At 38.9% G+C, this 17,424-nt stretch overlaps 1 protein-coding gene across 2 annotated transcripts in view; it reads left to right on the forward strand.

Moving 5' to 3' along the window:
* itpkb (inositol-trisphosphate 3-kinase B) overlaps window positions 1-16,933 on the forward strand; it is a 32,088-nt gene extending 15,155 nt beyond the window's left edge. For both annotated transcript variants that reach the window (XM_088001991.1, XM_014996092.2), the window contains exons 7-13: window positions 8,195-8,294; window positions 8,546-8,583; window positions 8,678-8,853; window positions 9,792-9,996; window positions 11,573-11,674; window positions 12,772-12,843; window positions 13,452-16,933. In XM_088001991.1, coding sequence (XP_087858117.1) covers window positions 8,195-8,294; window positions 8,546-8,583; window positions 8,678-8,853; window positions 9,792-9,996; window positions 11,573-11,674; window positions 12,772-12,843; window positions 13,452-13,661 — 903 coding nt within the window. In that variant the 3' untranslated portion in view covers window positions 13,662-16,933. The remainder of the gene's footprint in view (window positions 1-8,194; window positions 8,295-8,545; window positions 8,584-8,677; window positions 8,854-9,791; window positions 9,997-11,572; window positions 11,675-12,771; window positions 12,844-13,451) is intronic.
* Window positions 16,934-17,424: the final 491 nt, after the last annotated feature.

A 17,424-nucleotide genomic window follows, 5' to 3' on the forward strand; every position in this document is an offset into this window, starting at 1 on the left:
ACGGGAAAAAAATGTAACTAAATATTTTTTTGAATGCTAAATTAACTATAATAATTATTAATAATCATATATTTTTATTGGGATTATCAAGAATCCAATCGTTGTTTTTTTTATGTAAAAAAAATGATTATTTATCTCCTCACTTTGTCAGAGGGTTGGAATAAAAGTCCTTCATCTTTCAGATCCTATACAGACTCAGTCAAGACTTTGAAGCTATTTTGGACAGAAGCAACGAAAAGGATGCACAGCAGGACATCTAGAAGCGAAGTGATACACGCAAAGTGTTACGAAACCATATGTAGAGTTTGCAGAGGACGGGATGCTTGAAAAGATTTCTATAAACTTTCAAGGAGCTGAAATAGATGCGCCTGTTAAATACACAGATCGACTATATAAACAGGCTGGGCTTTTTGAAGCGAAGGCCACACCCATCCTGCAGTAACCGTAAACCCCAACACATCATCGGCACACCTTCTGCACACATTTCTCTACAAATTTAGTCAGTAAAATATCACACATTCATCAGCGTACACACACAGAAAGTGTAACCTGGCAAAGCTACACTCATATCCCCTTTTTCTGTGTCTCTGATAAACGTGGTCACACGCTGACCCAAACCCAACATCGTCACCTTTCCGTGTTGATTTTATGCTGTTTCCTGCAAATTTAACCAAAATGGGAGATTTCTTTTGGCCGTACTTTGCCGAGGTGAGCAGCCATTTTTACTGTATGTCCAGCACTGTAAGTCAACTGAGCTATCAGTACACACACACACACACCCGCACACACACACACACACACACACACACACACACGCACACACACACACACATGCACACACACACTGTTTGTACTGCAGTGGAAAATCTTCACCACCACAGCGCAAGTTGCCTAGCAGCCCTGTGACGTCAAACTGAGTTTCCCTCTCACAGCTGTGCAGAGTCTCTAAGTTTATGGGTGTGTGTTTAACCTAAGTGTGTGTTTGTTGCAGTGCCTACTTGGTTTACAGTGCAAGGGGAACCACTGGTCAGTCCTTTATTTGGTGTTTTTTGTGCAAATTTGGAGAATGCAGCTGCATGCTTTATGCATGACATGAAGCAGTCGGGTCAAACTGCTGTCACTGGGTTTGGTGGCCTAGATGACAGGACGGCCTTTTTTGCACGGGGGAAACCCTGCTGGCCCTGATACACGGCTATGAGAAAACACTCATGCATGTGAGCCATAGATCAATATGCAGAAGTATGAAATGCACTGACATTCCCTGACAAATTTGCAAAAGGACGCCCTTGAATCACTTTGGCTTTTTTTTTTTTTTTTAGTCTTGCAGAGTCAAGCCTAGATCGAAACTCAGATTGGCTCTTTAATGTTCCATAGTGACCTCAATTTGGAAAGAAGTCTTCTTATCTAACTGCAATGTTTAGTTACGACATAACTGAACATCAGCCGCATTCAAAACATCTAACCTCCTTTCTACTGTAAGGTCTTTCTTTTCCCAGCTCACCAGCGCAGTCGGTATTTCAAAGCTGTTTCTCCACCAGCCAAACCTTGGTTACCGAAGGATTAATCATGCTCTCTCCAAGCATGTTGTTTAAACTGCGTCACCCTCACTGCAGCCTAATGGTGCCTGTGTGCTAGATTTTTTTTTCTTCTTCTTTGGCTTGTGAGTAAGTGTGTGTTTGTGTTGTGTTTGTGCACCTCGTAGTCTAAACTTTTGCAGACTCAGACAGTTGCAGTATTTGTATCTGCAAGGGGACCTTGTGGTGAGAGATATCGAGCCTGTTGTTTCCTCAGAGTCTCTCCGTTTAAAACATCGGCGTGCATCAGTGTTTCCCCTGCTTGTGCACGTTACACATTAGTAACCCAGAGTTACCCTTTGCCCTGAGTGTCTTTTTTTAACCATTTGACACCCCTTTCCTGCACTACTTTCTGCATGCAAACAGTTGATATGGGATAACATTACCGCAGTTTCTTTTCGTTGATAATTAAACATTATATTTCTATATATCTGTGCATATTTTTAAGATAACCATTTTGACATAAAACCAATGAATTTGTAGCTTTTACATGCAAATGCGTGTAGCTGATGTGTTGAAAATCATGCATATTCTGGAGCCAGTAATGACCAGTGACCAGTAAATCCTCTCTTGCTTGGTGCCTCTCTCTTTTTTTTTTTCCACTCTTTCCTCTATCTGCTGTTTACAGTGGGCAAGGCCAGTTTTTTTTTCTGCCTTATTTTGTTTGTAGTCAGCGGCGGATGTGGAAAATACTGTCGCTGAGGCAAGCGGCAACCCCCCCTTCCTCAACTTCCTGTCTGCAAGAAGTTCCTTCGCTTACAATTTCCTCTCTCTCTCTTCGACTCTCCCTCAATGGAAACTTTGCTGTTCTTCCTGCTATCCTCCTGTCACTCAGCCAGTCTGGGGACGGAGATAGAAGAAATCTTTCACCGAGCGGCCAAAGATGTGAGGCAGACCGAAGCTGGCGGCAAAGGGAACATACAGACAGAGGAAAAAGGCTTTTGAGCCTTCAGCGACTTTCTAAAAGCAGTCTTACTTCTTTTTTTTTTTTTTTCTTTTTGTTTTTTTCTTTTTTACAGACATGAAGAGACATGAGTATGCACACATAGCATTTTTTGGGTAATTATACCCAGAAGAAACCCTCATTCAACACTGTGGGTATATGAGGAGAGTAATTCAAACACTGATCTGACAGAACTTGAAGACTTTAAATCAAACACCATTAAATTAAAACTTGTTGGATGTTTTTTTTTAACAGTCTGAGGCCTCTCATTAAGTTTCAACAGATGTAATGAAGCTTCACTAGAAAAGCTCTTTTCTCTGGAAAACATCTCATCTAAACCCAGGAGGGCAACAAGGCATCTTTCATTCATCTTACAGACAGTAATTTCTCAACAAAGTGGAAGCCAAGCAGAAAAAATGTCTGTCCTGTTGGATCACAAACACTTTGGGAAAATCCCTGATTGCAAACAGGAAAGAGTAGTGTATATGTGGAAACAAATAATATTAAGACTTTGCACACACTGAAAATAAGAAAATGCAGCTACAACTTAAAAGCAAATGCATTAATTAATAAGTAATAAAATCATGTTTATCAAAGTTAATTTATTAAGTTGTGAAGGTAAACAAACATAATTAAAGTACGTTTGATGAATTTCATTCTGTTTCTTATGACCAACACAAATCTTTAAGTTTGAACTTCATTTTTTTTTTCAGTGCATCCAGAATCTGAGATTTACAACCATTTATCAAAATAGCTCCACCTCTGTCAGATTGAATGGAGAGAATCTCTAATCATTTATTTTCAAGGCTTGTCCTACATTTTATTTTGTATTTAGTTATGACCTTGACTGATCCACACGAACTCATGAGCATGCTTTGATCCAAACGGTTCTATTGCAGCTCCGACTGAACGTGTAGAGCTGTTTTCTTGCTGAGGGATGAACCTTTACTCCACGTTTAAGTGCTTTGTGCCTCCAACGAGGTTTTCTTCCTCGATTGTACTATATTTTGCGCCACCGACCTTTACATCAACTCTGACCAGCTTCCCTGAGCTTGCAGAAGGAAAAGTGCCACCACCGTGTTTCACTGTGAGACTGGTGCAGTCAGCGCCTTCTTGCTGCAAGGCAACGGTGCTGCCAGCTGCGTCGCCGTGCAGTCCACGTTGAAAAATTCATTTCCCAATATATTTTCTCGTTTTAAAGGTACAAAAGGATTGACGAGTATAGGCTGGAGGAAGTACAAGAGATAAAATTAAGTTCTGTTTAAGATGCGAATGGAATCATCATGTTACATCAGCTTCCTAATTCAACAACAACAACCTGCAGTTTATTTAGTTACACGTCTTTAAGAAATGCTGACAGATACAGTCAATAGAATTTGTTATATTTAGTCGAATTGTCACAAAATGTAGATAAACTGGACAGTGCCTTTGATTGCTTAGGTGCATTGAGTTTAAGTAATTAAAATTCACATGAAGTCTGCGGTAAAGTGCTGAGTATGTTGCCATAGAGTGTGGGCAATGCTGGTTCGAATGCTTCCTTTTGTTTATATTAGCCATTGTTGTGGTTTTCTTGTCATCAATCTTTTATTCACACACAAAAAAGAATAATATTAAAAAAAAAAAAAACTCTAACTGCTTTCAAATATGAAACATATCTCTGAGGAATTTGCTTGACTTCTAATTAAATCTAGATTATTTTGCATTCTCAGACTCACACACACGTTGCTCCATCTGTTTTTCAATCGTCGGGGACCTGTGTGGAGATTTGCATGCCCAGATTATGTTTACCCTCTGTTTTGCCAATCAAATGACCCCGCAGTTGTTTGTGCCTGCACGCAGTCAGACACACACACAGGTGTAAATGTCGCTGAGGTCGGGAGAGAGGCGCCCGAGGAGCCGGGTTTTCCAGCTGTGAGAGGAGCGCGGGCCGGTCAGGTCGTCGCTTCTGTCAGGTTGCCTGGTTGACTGGCAGCCCATCTGTCACGATGTGGTCTGCATGGCTGTGCTCACTGTGGAGTGTTGTGGCATCGCTCGTAGCCATCTTCATCATCACCGTCATCCACCGACGCAGGAGCCCTCAGGTAACCCACGCAGGAGATTTTTCAACGCCTACTTAAGGATTCGCTTTCGACAAACTAGAACTAGCAAGACTTCACTGGGACGTGGTGATTCCAGGTGGAATATTTGATGATTGAGTTTCTTTTTCATTTATGAAAACTGCTGAAGTACTTTTCTGCGACGTGCACATAGTGACCATGTTGGGTGTTGCTCTGTTAAGCTGGTGCAGATTCTCGCCTTGCATGCTGGAAAGTATGACAGAACTCACAGAGGAAGCACAAACTTCAGCCAGTAGCCGCCGCTCTTTTCCTTCCTGCCCATTGGCTAAACAAGTTGACAAAAACGAGCTTTATGAGTGTTTAGAAAGCAAAAACAAATCTGTTGGCTGATAACTGAATGTTTTAGCCATTTTGTTTAATTTCCAGCCTTAATTACTGGATAACACATGTAAACATAGCGATTTCCTGCCTCCAGCACGCCATAATTTTCCCTTTAAACAACCCGCTCTCCTTTGATTTTTTGATTTTTTTTTCTTGTTAAATATGAAAGAAAACATTCCCTGTTTATTGGACCTCTCAAACTGAGAAAAGTTTAGACTTTCTGCTCAGGGAGCCATTTCAGATGACCTCACTCTTAAATGAGTTTCCATCATGTGATTTCTGTAAACGTCAGGGTTTGGGTGTCTTTTGCTGCTTGAGTTTTTTCCTAACCCCTTCACTGGTCCAGAGAAGAAAAAAGACATCACGTGACTTCTGAATGCTTTGAATGAACGTGTGTGGACACGTTTAACCATAGATAGTCATAGTAACAGCTGATGAATTTTCTTCAGGTCCAGATTATTGGACTTGGGTTAAATGTCTCCTTCTATGGTCCGCTCCTCTCTTATCTTATCCCTCTTCTCCTCACTTCTCCTCCTGCTGCTCTTCTTCTACCCCCGAGTTATTTGGAGACATAATATTATTTCTCCTGATGCTCACAGACCGGAGGAAATCTTCTCTCAGTGAGGTCAACTTTAACTTTCTATTTGCAACGTGAAGCGAGAGGATTTTGTCATAATATCAGTGGAGCGGTGTTTAGGAAGTTGGATTTTTCAACACATATTTTCAGCTCTGCTGCAATCGCTGGTGACCTTGTTGTTGAACAGCCAAGCTTTGTTTGAACTCTCAGAGTCGAGCTGAATTTTTCCACATCTGATGTAATGATTCCACTGTTAACAAAAAAAAAAAAAAAAAGCGTCTTGGATTGCTGGGATTTAGATCGAGTATAATACTGGTTTGTTCACTGAACTAAAAGTCTGTTTTATTTCTATTTTAGATTTCCCAGAGTTGTTGTGCACCCGGTTTATTTATGCAGAGTAAAAACAGCTTCTCAGCAAAAGTCACACTCCAACCACAAACCTCTGCGAATTGTAATATTTTTTTTCATAGGCATCCACAAAGTAGTGTATAATTACAAGGCGGACAGAAGTTATACACGATTTTTAAATGATTTACAAGAAATAAATCTGAAAAGTGTGGCATGCCATTGTTTTTAGCCCCCCCCGAGTCAGTACTTTTTACAGAAACCCCCCTTTGTTGCAGTAACAGCTGCAACTCTTTTTTTTTATATCTCTGCCAGCTTTTAAACTAAACTTTCTGCAGATTGAGGCTTCCCAGCATGATACTGCCACCACCTTGTTTCACAGTTGCAGACTGTGACACAAGTCCCAAACTGTTTCACAGTCCCACACAGGTTTAATGTTGGACTCATCTGACCAGAGAGCAACTTCTCCACATGAAGGCACAATTTCTTATGACTCTATGTGTCAGAGTAACGAGTGCTTGATATAAATGCTCACCAGACTTTTCTGATTTTTATTTGTAAGACGTTCTTCCGCTTCACAGTTATGAACTAATTTATGTTGTTCTAGCTATAAAAGCTCAATAAGTTACAATGAAATTTGTGGTTGTAACAAAATATGGAAAACACGATTAATGAAGGAAAGTCTGAGCACTATAAAGCCACAGAGCTAGTAAAAAAGAAAAAAAAAGGAAGAGTTGGATTTAAATCAGAGAAAAGCTGTTTATGTTGAAACAACAATGTTGTGTGTGTGTGTGTGTGTGTGTGTGTGTGTGTGTGTGTGTGTGTGTGTGTGTGTGTGTGTGCGTGTGTGTCACTTTGTGAATGAGTGTCTCTTTGTGAGGCAGGACTCCCACAGTTCAATGCATCCCTGCCAGGGACAAGGCGAGCCTTTGCTGAAACGCTGGGTCTGTTTGTGTTTGTGTGAGTTGCCAGGGGAAACCCTGGCTCAGTTCTCCAGAGTTTAGTTAAAATGTTAGAAAACAACAAATGTAAAAAAAAAAAAAAGGAGAAGTTGGCTCCCCGAGGTCACGGATAGTCAACACAATGTGTGTGTGTGTTTTTTTTAGGTGCACGTGTTTATTATGTCTCTCATAGATTTTTAGCAAAACTGTGAAAAGCAGATAATTAGCCAACATATTTAAAGATCGACTTTAACTGCTGCTGCTTCTCTTCTTTATTTAAACTTGCATTTCAAGGGTAAATACATAATGCAGCCATTCAGTTTATTAGGGTTGGATTTAAACCTGTTGGCTGGGTTGAAGTGAACTTTGTTGTTAAACGGTGCTGTGTATATACTACTTCTTCACAACCTTCTACTGCCTCAGATTGTAAACAGTTGTATAGAAATTAAGTTAATTGTGCTTAGCTGTGAAGCAGATACTAACTCTAATGGAGATTGTTTATTTGAATATAGCTAATGCAGTCCATGCAAAATATAGGTATGATGCAAATGTGCAACGAGATAATCGTGCAAAATATTGAGCTAAATCTTTTTATACTGCAGGTAGTGGTACTTCACACTCATACCACTAGGTGGTGGCAAATTACATTCAAAATGTTCTTTTATTTGTTTAAAATGTTGATCAACAGGCATCTCAGCTGCTCAAAGACCAGAAGCAGATTGTGTCGAATTCTAAGCTTGCCTCAAATATTAGTCTAAACTGGGTTGAAACTGAATATGTCAGAAAACTGGTTTTACTTTTAAGGTAGTAAACACTCTTATCAAAAAAACTGTTTCTGTTTGCCTTGTAATTCTTGTTTTTCCATTTGAGAACAGATAAGACCACAGTGCATGTTGTTGAGGTTGTACACCTTCCTGAGGTTAACCTTTATTAGCTATGGCTCTCTTATCTACTTTTGCTAAATGATAATGATTTTTTCATATTCCACTTAATACGCTGCTCAAAAAAATAAAGGGAACACTCAAATAACACATCCTAGATCTGAATGAATGAAATATTCTCATTGAATACTTTGTTCTGTACAAAGTTGAATGTGCTGACAACAAAATCACACAAAAATCATCAATGGAAATCAAATTTATTAACCAATGGAGGCCTGGATTTGGAGCCACACACAAAATTAAAGTGAAATGTTCCCTTTATTTTTTTGAGCAGTATACATTCTTGGAGAGCAGCTGATTCTCTGCCCATGCAGCTACTCGGAAATAAACATCCTGAAAGTCAGGTGCACCAAGTCTAAGCATAGCAGTGTAACAAAGTAGAGATACATGATAGATACGCTAAGCCTCTTTGTTTCTCTGTGTGTGTTTATGCAGCACAAGTCATGGAAGAAGATAAAGAACATGGTCCACTGGTCTCCATTTGTTATGTCCTTCAAGAAGAAGTATCCCTGGATTCAACTGGCTGGACACGCAGGTATGCAGAACACAGACGACTTCCTGGTGACAAAAGAAAGGGACGGTTGAATCCTAAGTGCTCTGACACATCTAGCTGAAAAATGGTTGGCTGCAACGTTAGCGCTATACATCATCGTGTTGGACCCCACAGAACCTGTTTGCTTAACGGAGATCTAAATCACAGCTGAAGTGTCTTCAGTCAGCTAACCTAAGCTACGGCACTTCAGGCTCTTTCCGCAGCCGCCTGACTAAAGGTTTTTCTCTTCACAGGGAGTTTTAAAGCGGGTGCAAATGGACGCATATTAAAAGTAAGAAATTAGCTTCAGATCATCTCTGTTGTTAACACCTTCCTCATATTTGTAATTCTGATTTAAATGCTCACTTGCTAACGGTGTCTTTTAGAAACACTGTGAATGCGAGCAGCGCTGCTTGTCCCGGCTGATGGAGGATGTGCTGAAGCCCTACGTTCCTGGTTATCACGGAGACGTGGAGAAGGATGGCCAGAAGTACAACCAGATGGAGGATCTGCTGGCAGAGTTCGACTACCCGTGTGTAATGGACTGTAAGATGGGAGTGAGGTGAGAGAACGCAAAATTGTTTTCGCAAAATGTTTTACATGATGTGCTTAATTCCACCGACTGCTCCAGGTTTTTGGGCTTACAGAGGAGCTCGTCTGTTGTCTGAGATGTGAGATGGAAAGTTATTTTATTACGTGTCAACTACAAACGCAATTATGTCATTGTGCAGCATTTTCAGCCTGGTCTATGTTAATTTATTTACATCTGTTTCATTATTTTCTTCTCCCCAGCCAAATAAGATTAAAGCCTTTTATTTGGCTGAAAGCTGCGTTTCCCCACATGTTCCTCCTTTAACCGTCATAGAGCAAAATAATCCCAATCCCTGTTGATGTTTGAGAGTATCAGCTGTCAAAATTATCACTCATTTACTCTAAAGTCTGAAACTGGACTGGTCAAAAAAAATCAGTTTTGGTTGGGAAATGGGCCTTAGGTTTATATTGTTAAGTTTAAAGAAAATTCAAGGTGCAAAAGCCAAGTTTAAAGTAAGATATGTGGCTTTGCACATACGCCAGTCACCAGATACTTACCTGTGCAGGGTAATGTTACAGCTCTTTTCTACATAAAATAGATAAAGTTTGCGTCACTCAAAATGCATTTTTCATCTTTTGTTTTCACTCAAATCCTGTTGTTGAATTTTTCTCTCAGTTCGAATCAATCATCTTGATCATAATTTTGCTCAAGGTTCTCCAAAACGCTAACGCCACTCACATAGGTACGCTTTTTACCATGTTTATACATAACACTGAATGTTACATTTAGAAAAACTCCATTGAGCTGCTTGTCACCCTACATTGTGGGAAAGCAGATAACCTCTCTAGGTCAGGTAGAGCTAAAAACCATAGGAACAATATGCAGTGTAAGGTGTGTTTCTACTCATGTAACCTTTACCTAATTTCCCTCTCCATCCCTCGCCAAATGTGCTTCTCTTAATTTTTTAGGACCTACCTTGAGGAAGAACTAACCAAGGCTCGGAGAAAGCCTGCGCCGAGGCCCGACATGTATCAGAAAATGATCGAGGTCGACCCTGAGGCGCCCACATTGGAGGAAAACGACAAGAAGGCAGTGACCAAGCCAAGATACATGCAGTGGAGAGAGACAATAAGCTCAACGGCAACCCTGGGGTTCAGGATAGAGGGAGTCAAGGTAAGACTCACAAAGAGGGACTAAGGTGTGTGTGTGTGTGTGTGTGTGTGTGTGGGGGTGGGGGTGTGTGTGTGTGTGTGTGTGTGAGTGTGAGAGAGCAGCTTTCCTTCCCTTCTTTCTTCCAACGGTCTGCGCTGCTGTGTGGTCAATTCAGGAATATGACCTAACTTCCTGTTTTTTCCCAGGAACTTCCTCTCAAGGTACAGGAGTACCCTTGTCCTTTATGAGCTCTGTCAGTGTCAGCTGTGTCGGCCTCGACATACGGTTCTGACATATTGTGTCCACACTCAAAGTCCCTTTGTCTGTGGGAGTCATGGCTATATAAGGACATTCACAACCTCCTGGTGGTCCGCTGCCATGATGTGGAGGATTATCCCCAGAAAAAGACGTGTGTGTGTGTGTGTGTGTGTGTGTACTTCTCCGTTTGGAAAATTATGCACGGATCGTCATCATTTCATGGACGGCCAAACCTGTAGCAATGATTCTATTATGTAAGCTGAAAACATGGTAAAGTGTGAGTAAAGGGCAGATTGGATCAGAGACTCTTCAGACTTTAAGCCACAAAGAGAAAAAGAAAAAGTACTTTTGCTTCTAAATATTACCTCGTTGCTAGGCAGCGAGCGGAATAAGAAAAGCAAATTTATTCCTTTTTAAACCACCTAACTAGTGACCACCAATGGTCTCGCCTCCTGTAAGAACATGCTTGCTGCAGAGTTGCATTTTCTGTCACCGCTTCGGCTTCACACACCGGCACTCTGTTACAACTTTGAACATTGATACTTCCACATTTGCCGTTTTAGAAGGGAAGTGTACAGTTTGGTCTGTTGTGATGGTTTTAATCATTGATGAGTTCATTTTAGGAAGACTCTTTACTACAAAGGCACTGGCAGCAGATCTGTGACGCTTCTAAGCATTAAACGCGCTCTTTTTGTGGAGTGTTGGAAACTTACGATGACCAGACTTGATCTATGAAGTGGAAAGCTTGAAGGTTTAAAAATAGTTACTGTGTGGATGTTTAGATTAAAAAAAAAACACAAAGAGATACTTTCTTGCTCAAAGGCTAAATTTCTAAAAATATATCTCCTACCCTTCTGCCTTCCTTCCACACATTGTTCTCCTTTTCTTCTCCTTCCTACCTTTTCTGTCTGTCTGCTTTCCTAAGACTGAAGCCTGAGAAATGATTTTCAAATTTCTTCTGCTTTTTTTTTCTTCTTTTTTGTCAAACTTAAATGTTTCAGATTGTCAAACAAGTTATTTGATTTTAATGTTAAGTACTCTTAATAAGCTAAAATGGCAATTTCATGTACTAATGGAAAAAAAGTTGTCCAAGTCAACTTGGCCCTGGGTGTAAAAATTAAGAAAGAAATTTTTCTATCCTGTCTGACAACCTGAAGTAGGTTAAAATATTTTGAAACGTCTATAGAAATACAAGGTCATATGAGAAACACATCCATTAACTGTCAGCCTACAAATAGCTGCAAGGTCATTTCTCGGATTTTGCAACTCCAGAGAGTAATAAAGCCAGTAAATTTTAATTTCCTCTTGTTTGTTTTTTTCTTGTTTTTTTTTTCTGTAGAAAGAAGATGGAACTGTGAACAGAGATTTTAAGAAAACAAGGACAAGGGAACAAGTGGTGACAGCCTTCCATGACTTTGTAAGAGGAGATTCGGAGATATTGGTGAGTGTTTTTCTAAAATACTCTGTGAGCCAATAAGCTGCCAATTACAATAGTGACAGTAAAGCATCGGAGGATGAGGTGAAGTTGTGTAGGATGTCCATCATTATGTTTGCGTCTGAGGAACAAGTTGACGCTGTGTCTGAACGTTTTAACAGTCTGGATTACAGTCGTGTAGAACCGCAACAATTCAGACGACGTCAAACATTTCTGTGCTTTAGTTTCATTTCCCAACTGGAACACGGTGAAGCGTAGCTACTTGTTCACATATTTTATAACAAAACTATTAGCAAACTTTGCTGGATGATAACTTGTCCCAGTAATTATTGTGAAAAATTTTGATATTGTGGTTTTGAGTCAATTTTCAAGTAACATATATTGATAGTGGCATAATAATGCAAGTTTGCCCTTTTACAAGCCAATAAACTTTAATTTTGTAACAAACACCTAGTACTGGAAGCTATTTTAAATATCTAAGATAAAACACAATCAAAAATAGTTAATAAAACAAAAAATAAAATGGATTATGATTTCTCTGTTGCCCTGCAATAAACATTAATCATCAGAATGGAAATTATTGAGCTGATTTTAAGCTGATACAACCTTTATATATAATACTTATGTATAGAGTTTGCAGGGTTATCTAAGAATATATTACAACTCAAAGTAGCACAAAACTGTGAAGTAGTATGAAACTTCTACCTATAACGTTTTTAGAAATACAAATCTGAAAGATGTGCAGTGCTTTTATTTCCAGCCTCGGTTACTCTGATACCCCTAAATAAATCAAAAACTAGAGCAAGCAGTCGCCCTAGTTGAAAAATACAAAGAAGATGCTCTGCATGGTTGAGACAGAAAATCTTTCTGGTCTTCAAACAAAATGCTATGTGTGGTGAAATCCTAACACCTAACACTGCTCACCACATTTACAGTGAAACACGGTGGTGGCAGCATCATGGTGTGGGGAAGCTTTCCATCAGTGGGGACTAGAAAGATGGTCAAAGTTGACTGGAGACTGAATAAAGCTTAAAACAGGGCCTGTTTTCCTCTGCTAAGCACACGTCAGACTAATTTTGTTCTTTATTTGTATTATTTTCCAGAACAAATATCTAACGAGGTTAAAGGAAATCCGAGCCACTTTGGAGATCTCTCCGTTCTTCAGAAGTCATGAGGTAAAGACACGCAGCTAGTAGGAGAAACATTTAAAAAGTTGGTTTGTAAAACTTGCAAAAGAAAAAAAATAAAATTCTTGCTCACATTGAAACAAAACACTGAAAATATGCTCTGTGTATTTATTATGCATGTAAGATTATATTTCTGAAAAAATATGTTAAATGCATCTTTTTTTTTTTTTTGCTTTGTCACTGATGTATGGATTTTAGCAAAAGTCTTTTTGCAGCTTTATTATCTCCGTTGTGAGTTAAACACAAGCCAGTTGTGGATTTGTGCTTTCGCTCCAGTCCTAGTTACCTGTTTACTCAGTTTATGTTGTTAATGTAAAGTAAAGACACCAAATCACTTAGACACAGCAAGACTCATCATGGAAATTAGACTCTTAACTGCCTGACCACACGCTCGCGCACATTTTCACACTTTCGCAAACACGCACTCACACACACAGACAGACATTTCGCACGAAGCTGAAACGAGAAGTGAGATAATGTTTTGAAAAGAAACAAACAGGCGTGTTCTGCTGAGCAAATAACGGTGGGAGCCCTGCTCGGTTCTGGTCTTTGTGTCCAGTTCTCTTGGATCATATGGCTGTTGTGTGTCTTCGCAGGTCATCGGCAGCTCGCTCTTATTTGTTCACGACAGCAGGAAGCGCGCCAAAGTGTGGATGATCGACTTTGGAAAGACCACGCCCCTCCCTGACGGGGAGGAACTAACCCACCGAGCATCATGGGTAGAAGGGAACAGAGAGGACGGCTACCTTTACGGACTCGACAGCTTGGTGGACATCTTCTCCTCCATGGTGGACTCTGAGACTTGAAGTCTGAAGGTTTTGTTTTTGAACCAAGTAAACTTTTGGACACACCACCATTAAAGCTTCCATTCATACTTCACTCTCCTGGAGAAACCTTTGAAACACTGACACTTTAGCTCACGACGCAAACCGTATGGTCCAGCTCCTCTTAGTTCCTCACAAGTGGAACTACTAACAGCGACAGCGCCTCAGTTCCTCATAATTGAGTTATTTTGTGCTGTGGTTTAAACATGGGGAAAAAGGTCAATCTTATATAACCTCATTTTGACAGCATAACCTTTTACTTAAGAAATTCCCATTGAAAAGCAAACAATATGAATCTTCTTGCCTAATACAAACTAAGACCTGTTGACGTACTTTAATATTATAAATAAATCCTCCGCAACGGCCTAAACCAACAAGAGGTTACCTAATATTTGATTGTTAATGAGAGCCTCGGCATTCTATTATATTATGCGCTGTGCTTTATGACACTTTTTAACATTTTGTCACGTTTTTTTTTTTACATTTTCTGCAAATGAAAATATGAAATAACGTGCATCCGTACGTATTCAGCTTTGATCAATCAAAGCTTTGTAGAACCACTTCTTAACACGTCTTTGCTCAACTACTTACTAGATGTTTTTGCCCATTCTTTGAAAAATAGCTTAAGCTCAGTCTGACAGGATGGAGGCATCAGTAAATGCCAATTTCCAAGATGGATTCTGAATTTGTTTTAGGTTAGGACTTTGACTGGGCCATTCTAACACATGGATTTGCCTTGATCCTGTTTCATCTCTGGATGCATTTTTAAAGTTCCTGCAGGATGATTATACTGAGCCTTTCTTTCAACAATGTTTTTCTTCGTTTAAAAGGAGACTGAATCCAAACATATGCTCGTCTTCTTACGGTGTTTTTGTAAAAAAAAAGTTTTTAAAAACATGCGTTCTTCCAATTCATAATTAACGACTACTTTGTTTTGGTTTTTCACATAAAATCTCAATAAAATACATAAAGTTTTGCGGCTGTAATGTGACAGAAAGTGAAATAGCTCAAGCCGTATACTATACTTCTGCAAGGCACTATTAGAGCAGTAGTTTGGTGCAGCTTGTTGTCTTGGGCTTCCTTTAATTTTTTTTTTTCTTTTAGAAAATCCCAAGAAATAACATTTTTAAAAATGCATTTTATATAAATTTGGCAGGACTTTGACTAGATATCTAACACACCTCCACTTCTGCTGTCCTGCTTTATTTTGATGGTGTTGAATCAGAAAAATAATTCTAGGGCTAAAAAAAAAAGATCTGACCCATATTTGAGCTTAAAATGGCAATCTTTAACATTTCAACCATGCTTTATTGTCAAACCTCTAAATCTCACATTCATTTTCACTCAACATTTAGTCTCGTCAATAATTGTATTTGCTCTCACTACGAGCATAATTGTGAGTTACAATACTGTCTTGCAGCCACAAAGTGTTTTACTTTCTAGAGCTCTTCCAATAATAATGCTTGATCCTTCTCAGTCTCACACACACACACACACACACGCACACACACACACACACACACACACATTGCATTTAAGGTGACTGCCTTATCTGATCTCAGCACCTGTTTAACAGGTCAAATATTTGTGCTGTGAAGCTGCAGCAGCATGGTATGTTTACTTGTCATTAGGAATAACTGGATCTGGCAGTTTTTCAGGAAATGTTCCAATTTGTTGATGTCTTGGCTATTAGTGTGCTTGTGATTTCTGAAAATGCAAAGTAGTATGTAGATAATGGAATATACACTTGGACCAGGATAAACAGTTCCAGTGAATAGTAATTATAATATAATAGTTTTGAAATAAATGTTAGCCAGTGATTTGAGGGAAAAGATTGTTAGCTGTTGTTACACAGCTAAAAAAAATGCTCAGATGCTTAAATTGTGTTTCTTGTTTGCAGATTCTTCATATTCAAATAAAAGGAGCTATTTTTAAATACCACTAGGTTTTCCGATACTGTAAAACACAGAAGTACTGTTGTTCAGTGAGGCGTACGCGCAAGCACTACTGAGCCAAGTCGTTCAGCAATTCAAATCTAAGAAATTCAGTTAAATGAAAATGTTCAAGATTGCCAATTTAAGCATCGTTAAGCCACAAAATGTAACTCTGTTTTTATTGTATTTTCTTTTCTTTTTTGTTTTAATGCAATTTTAAACATCAATTTCAACGGGGAACCCATGGAAAGAGTTAGTACAATTAAGTGTGTTTAAAAACTACATATAAAGAAAAATTAGCCCAACAGTTTTACACCCAGACAGAGTCAAAGTTAAGCTAGAACATGTTGTTTGATTCACAGTCGTATGGGAATTACTCACCATGAGGAGGCGCGACGGAGGTAAACAAAGTGCATTTCCCAGTAGTTTTGAAGTGTTATGAATTGTGACATTATTATAACACTTGACACGTTTCTCTTTGGTTGCTCTGGGTAGTTCATGCGGTGTACAGAAAGATTTATTATTTAGTTTTATGTAGTTTTGTTTTGGTTTTTACTGTAACATAGTTGTTGTTAAATCCTGTGGAACACTTACAGCCATGAACAATCCTATTTAAGCTACACAGTGCCTTGACGTTACAAAGCCAAGTCAGAAAGCGGGGAAAAAAAAAATGTTGGTTTTTGTTTTTAGGTATAAATATGGATTTCTTTGCTTAGTCTAACATGGGTGCATGTTTATTATTCTCTTAAATGTTTATTACTTTGTAAATTGTTCTGATTTTATTTAAACAACACAATGTATTCTGTGGGAGGCTTTAATTTTTTTTTTTTTTTTGAATAATAATAATAATAATATCTGGATTTGTCATTAAACATGTTGGATTTAAAGAAGTAATCACGGAGTAGGGAAATTGGGGATATGACTTTAAAAAAAAACAATATGCATTTAAAACAATATATATGAGATTGATATGTTTGGTGTTGATTTTAGAATCATTTGGTAGATGAGAAGGAAATAACATTCTTCACAGGCTGGCCTTTATTAAACATTTGCTGTTACAGTAAATAAGGAATTACTGTAAGTTAACGCCGTGCCTTCTTCAGGAAACAGGTAGACATCATGGCACCACAATCGTGTCTGGGGTGTTTTAATGAAATGTGCTAACTATTCATTTCAGAGCTAGCAGTCATAAATATTGCCTGTTTTCATTTGTGTGCACTTACAGATGTTTAATGTAGGTGTTAAAGGTTTGTAGTGTCGCTGGTTTGTGTATTTATTTTTCGGACTGTTCCCTTAAAAATACATTTGTGGTGAAACATGTTTGTGTGTGATATTTTTCTAACTATCTATCGATCCATCTATCTATCTTGTGCATTTCACTTCTTCTGAAACTATGACCCCTCCAACGCTGCACTCCTTACCCACACTAATTGCTGGGTTTGCATGAAGCTTATTTGCCATTCAAATCACACCTGTCCACAACAGCAGCAGCATCCGGAGTTGCTGGGAAAGAGAAGACGTGATTCGTGAGTGCTTTTGGCCAGAGAAGCTGTACATGCGCACCTCTTTTTTTGTGTGTGTGAGGCGACGGACTCAAGCTCAGTCCTCAAGAGTGTTTGCTAAAGAAAGAAACTTTAGATGCTTTTACTTTTTTCTCCCATATTGAAGCTAATTGTAATTCCATTTTGCATTTTTATTGCAATTTATTGTAGGTGTCAGAACTGAAGTACTGTTTTCTAGAATTTGAAATCACAATTTTATCTCGATGTTGATTTAATGTATCAAACAATTTGTATTGATTATTCATTTGT

Source organism: Poecilia mexicana, unplaced genomic scaffold, assembly GCF_051168715.1.
Source record: "Poecilia mexicana isolate PSO_F unplaced genomic scaffold, ASM5116871v1 scaffold_21, whole genome shotgun sequence".
NCBI classification, from domain to species: domain Eukaryota; kingdom Metazoa; phylum Chordata; class Actinopteri; order Cyprinodontiformes; family Poeciliidae; genus Poecilia; species Poecilia mexicana.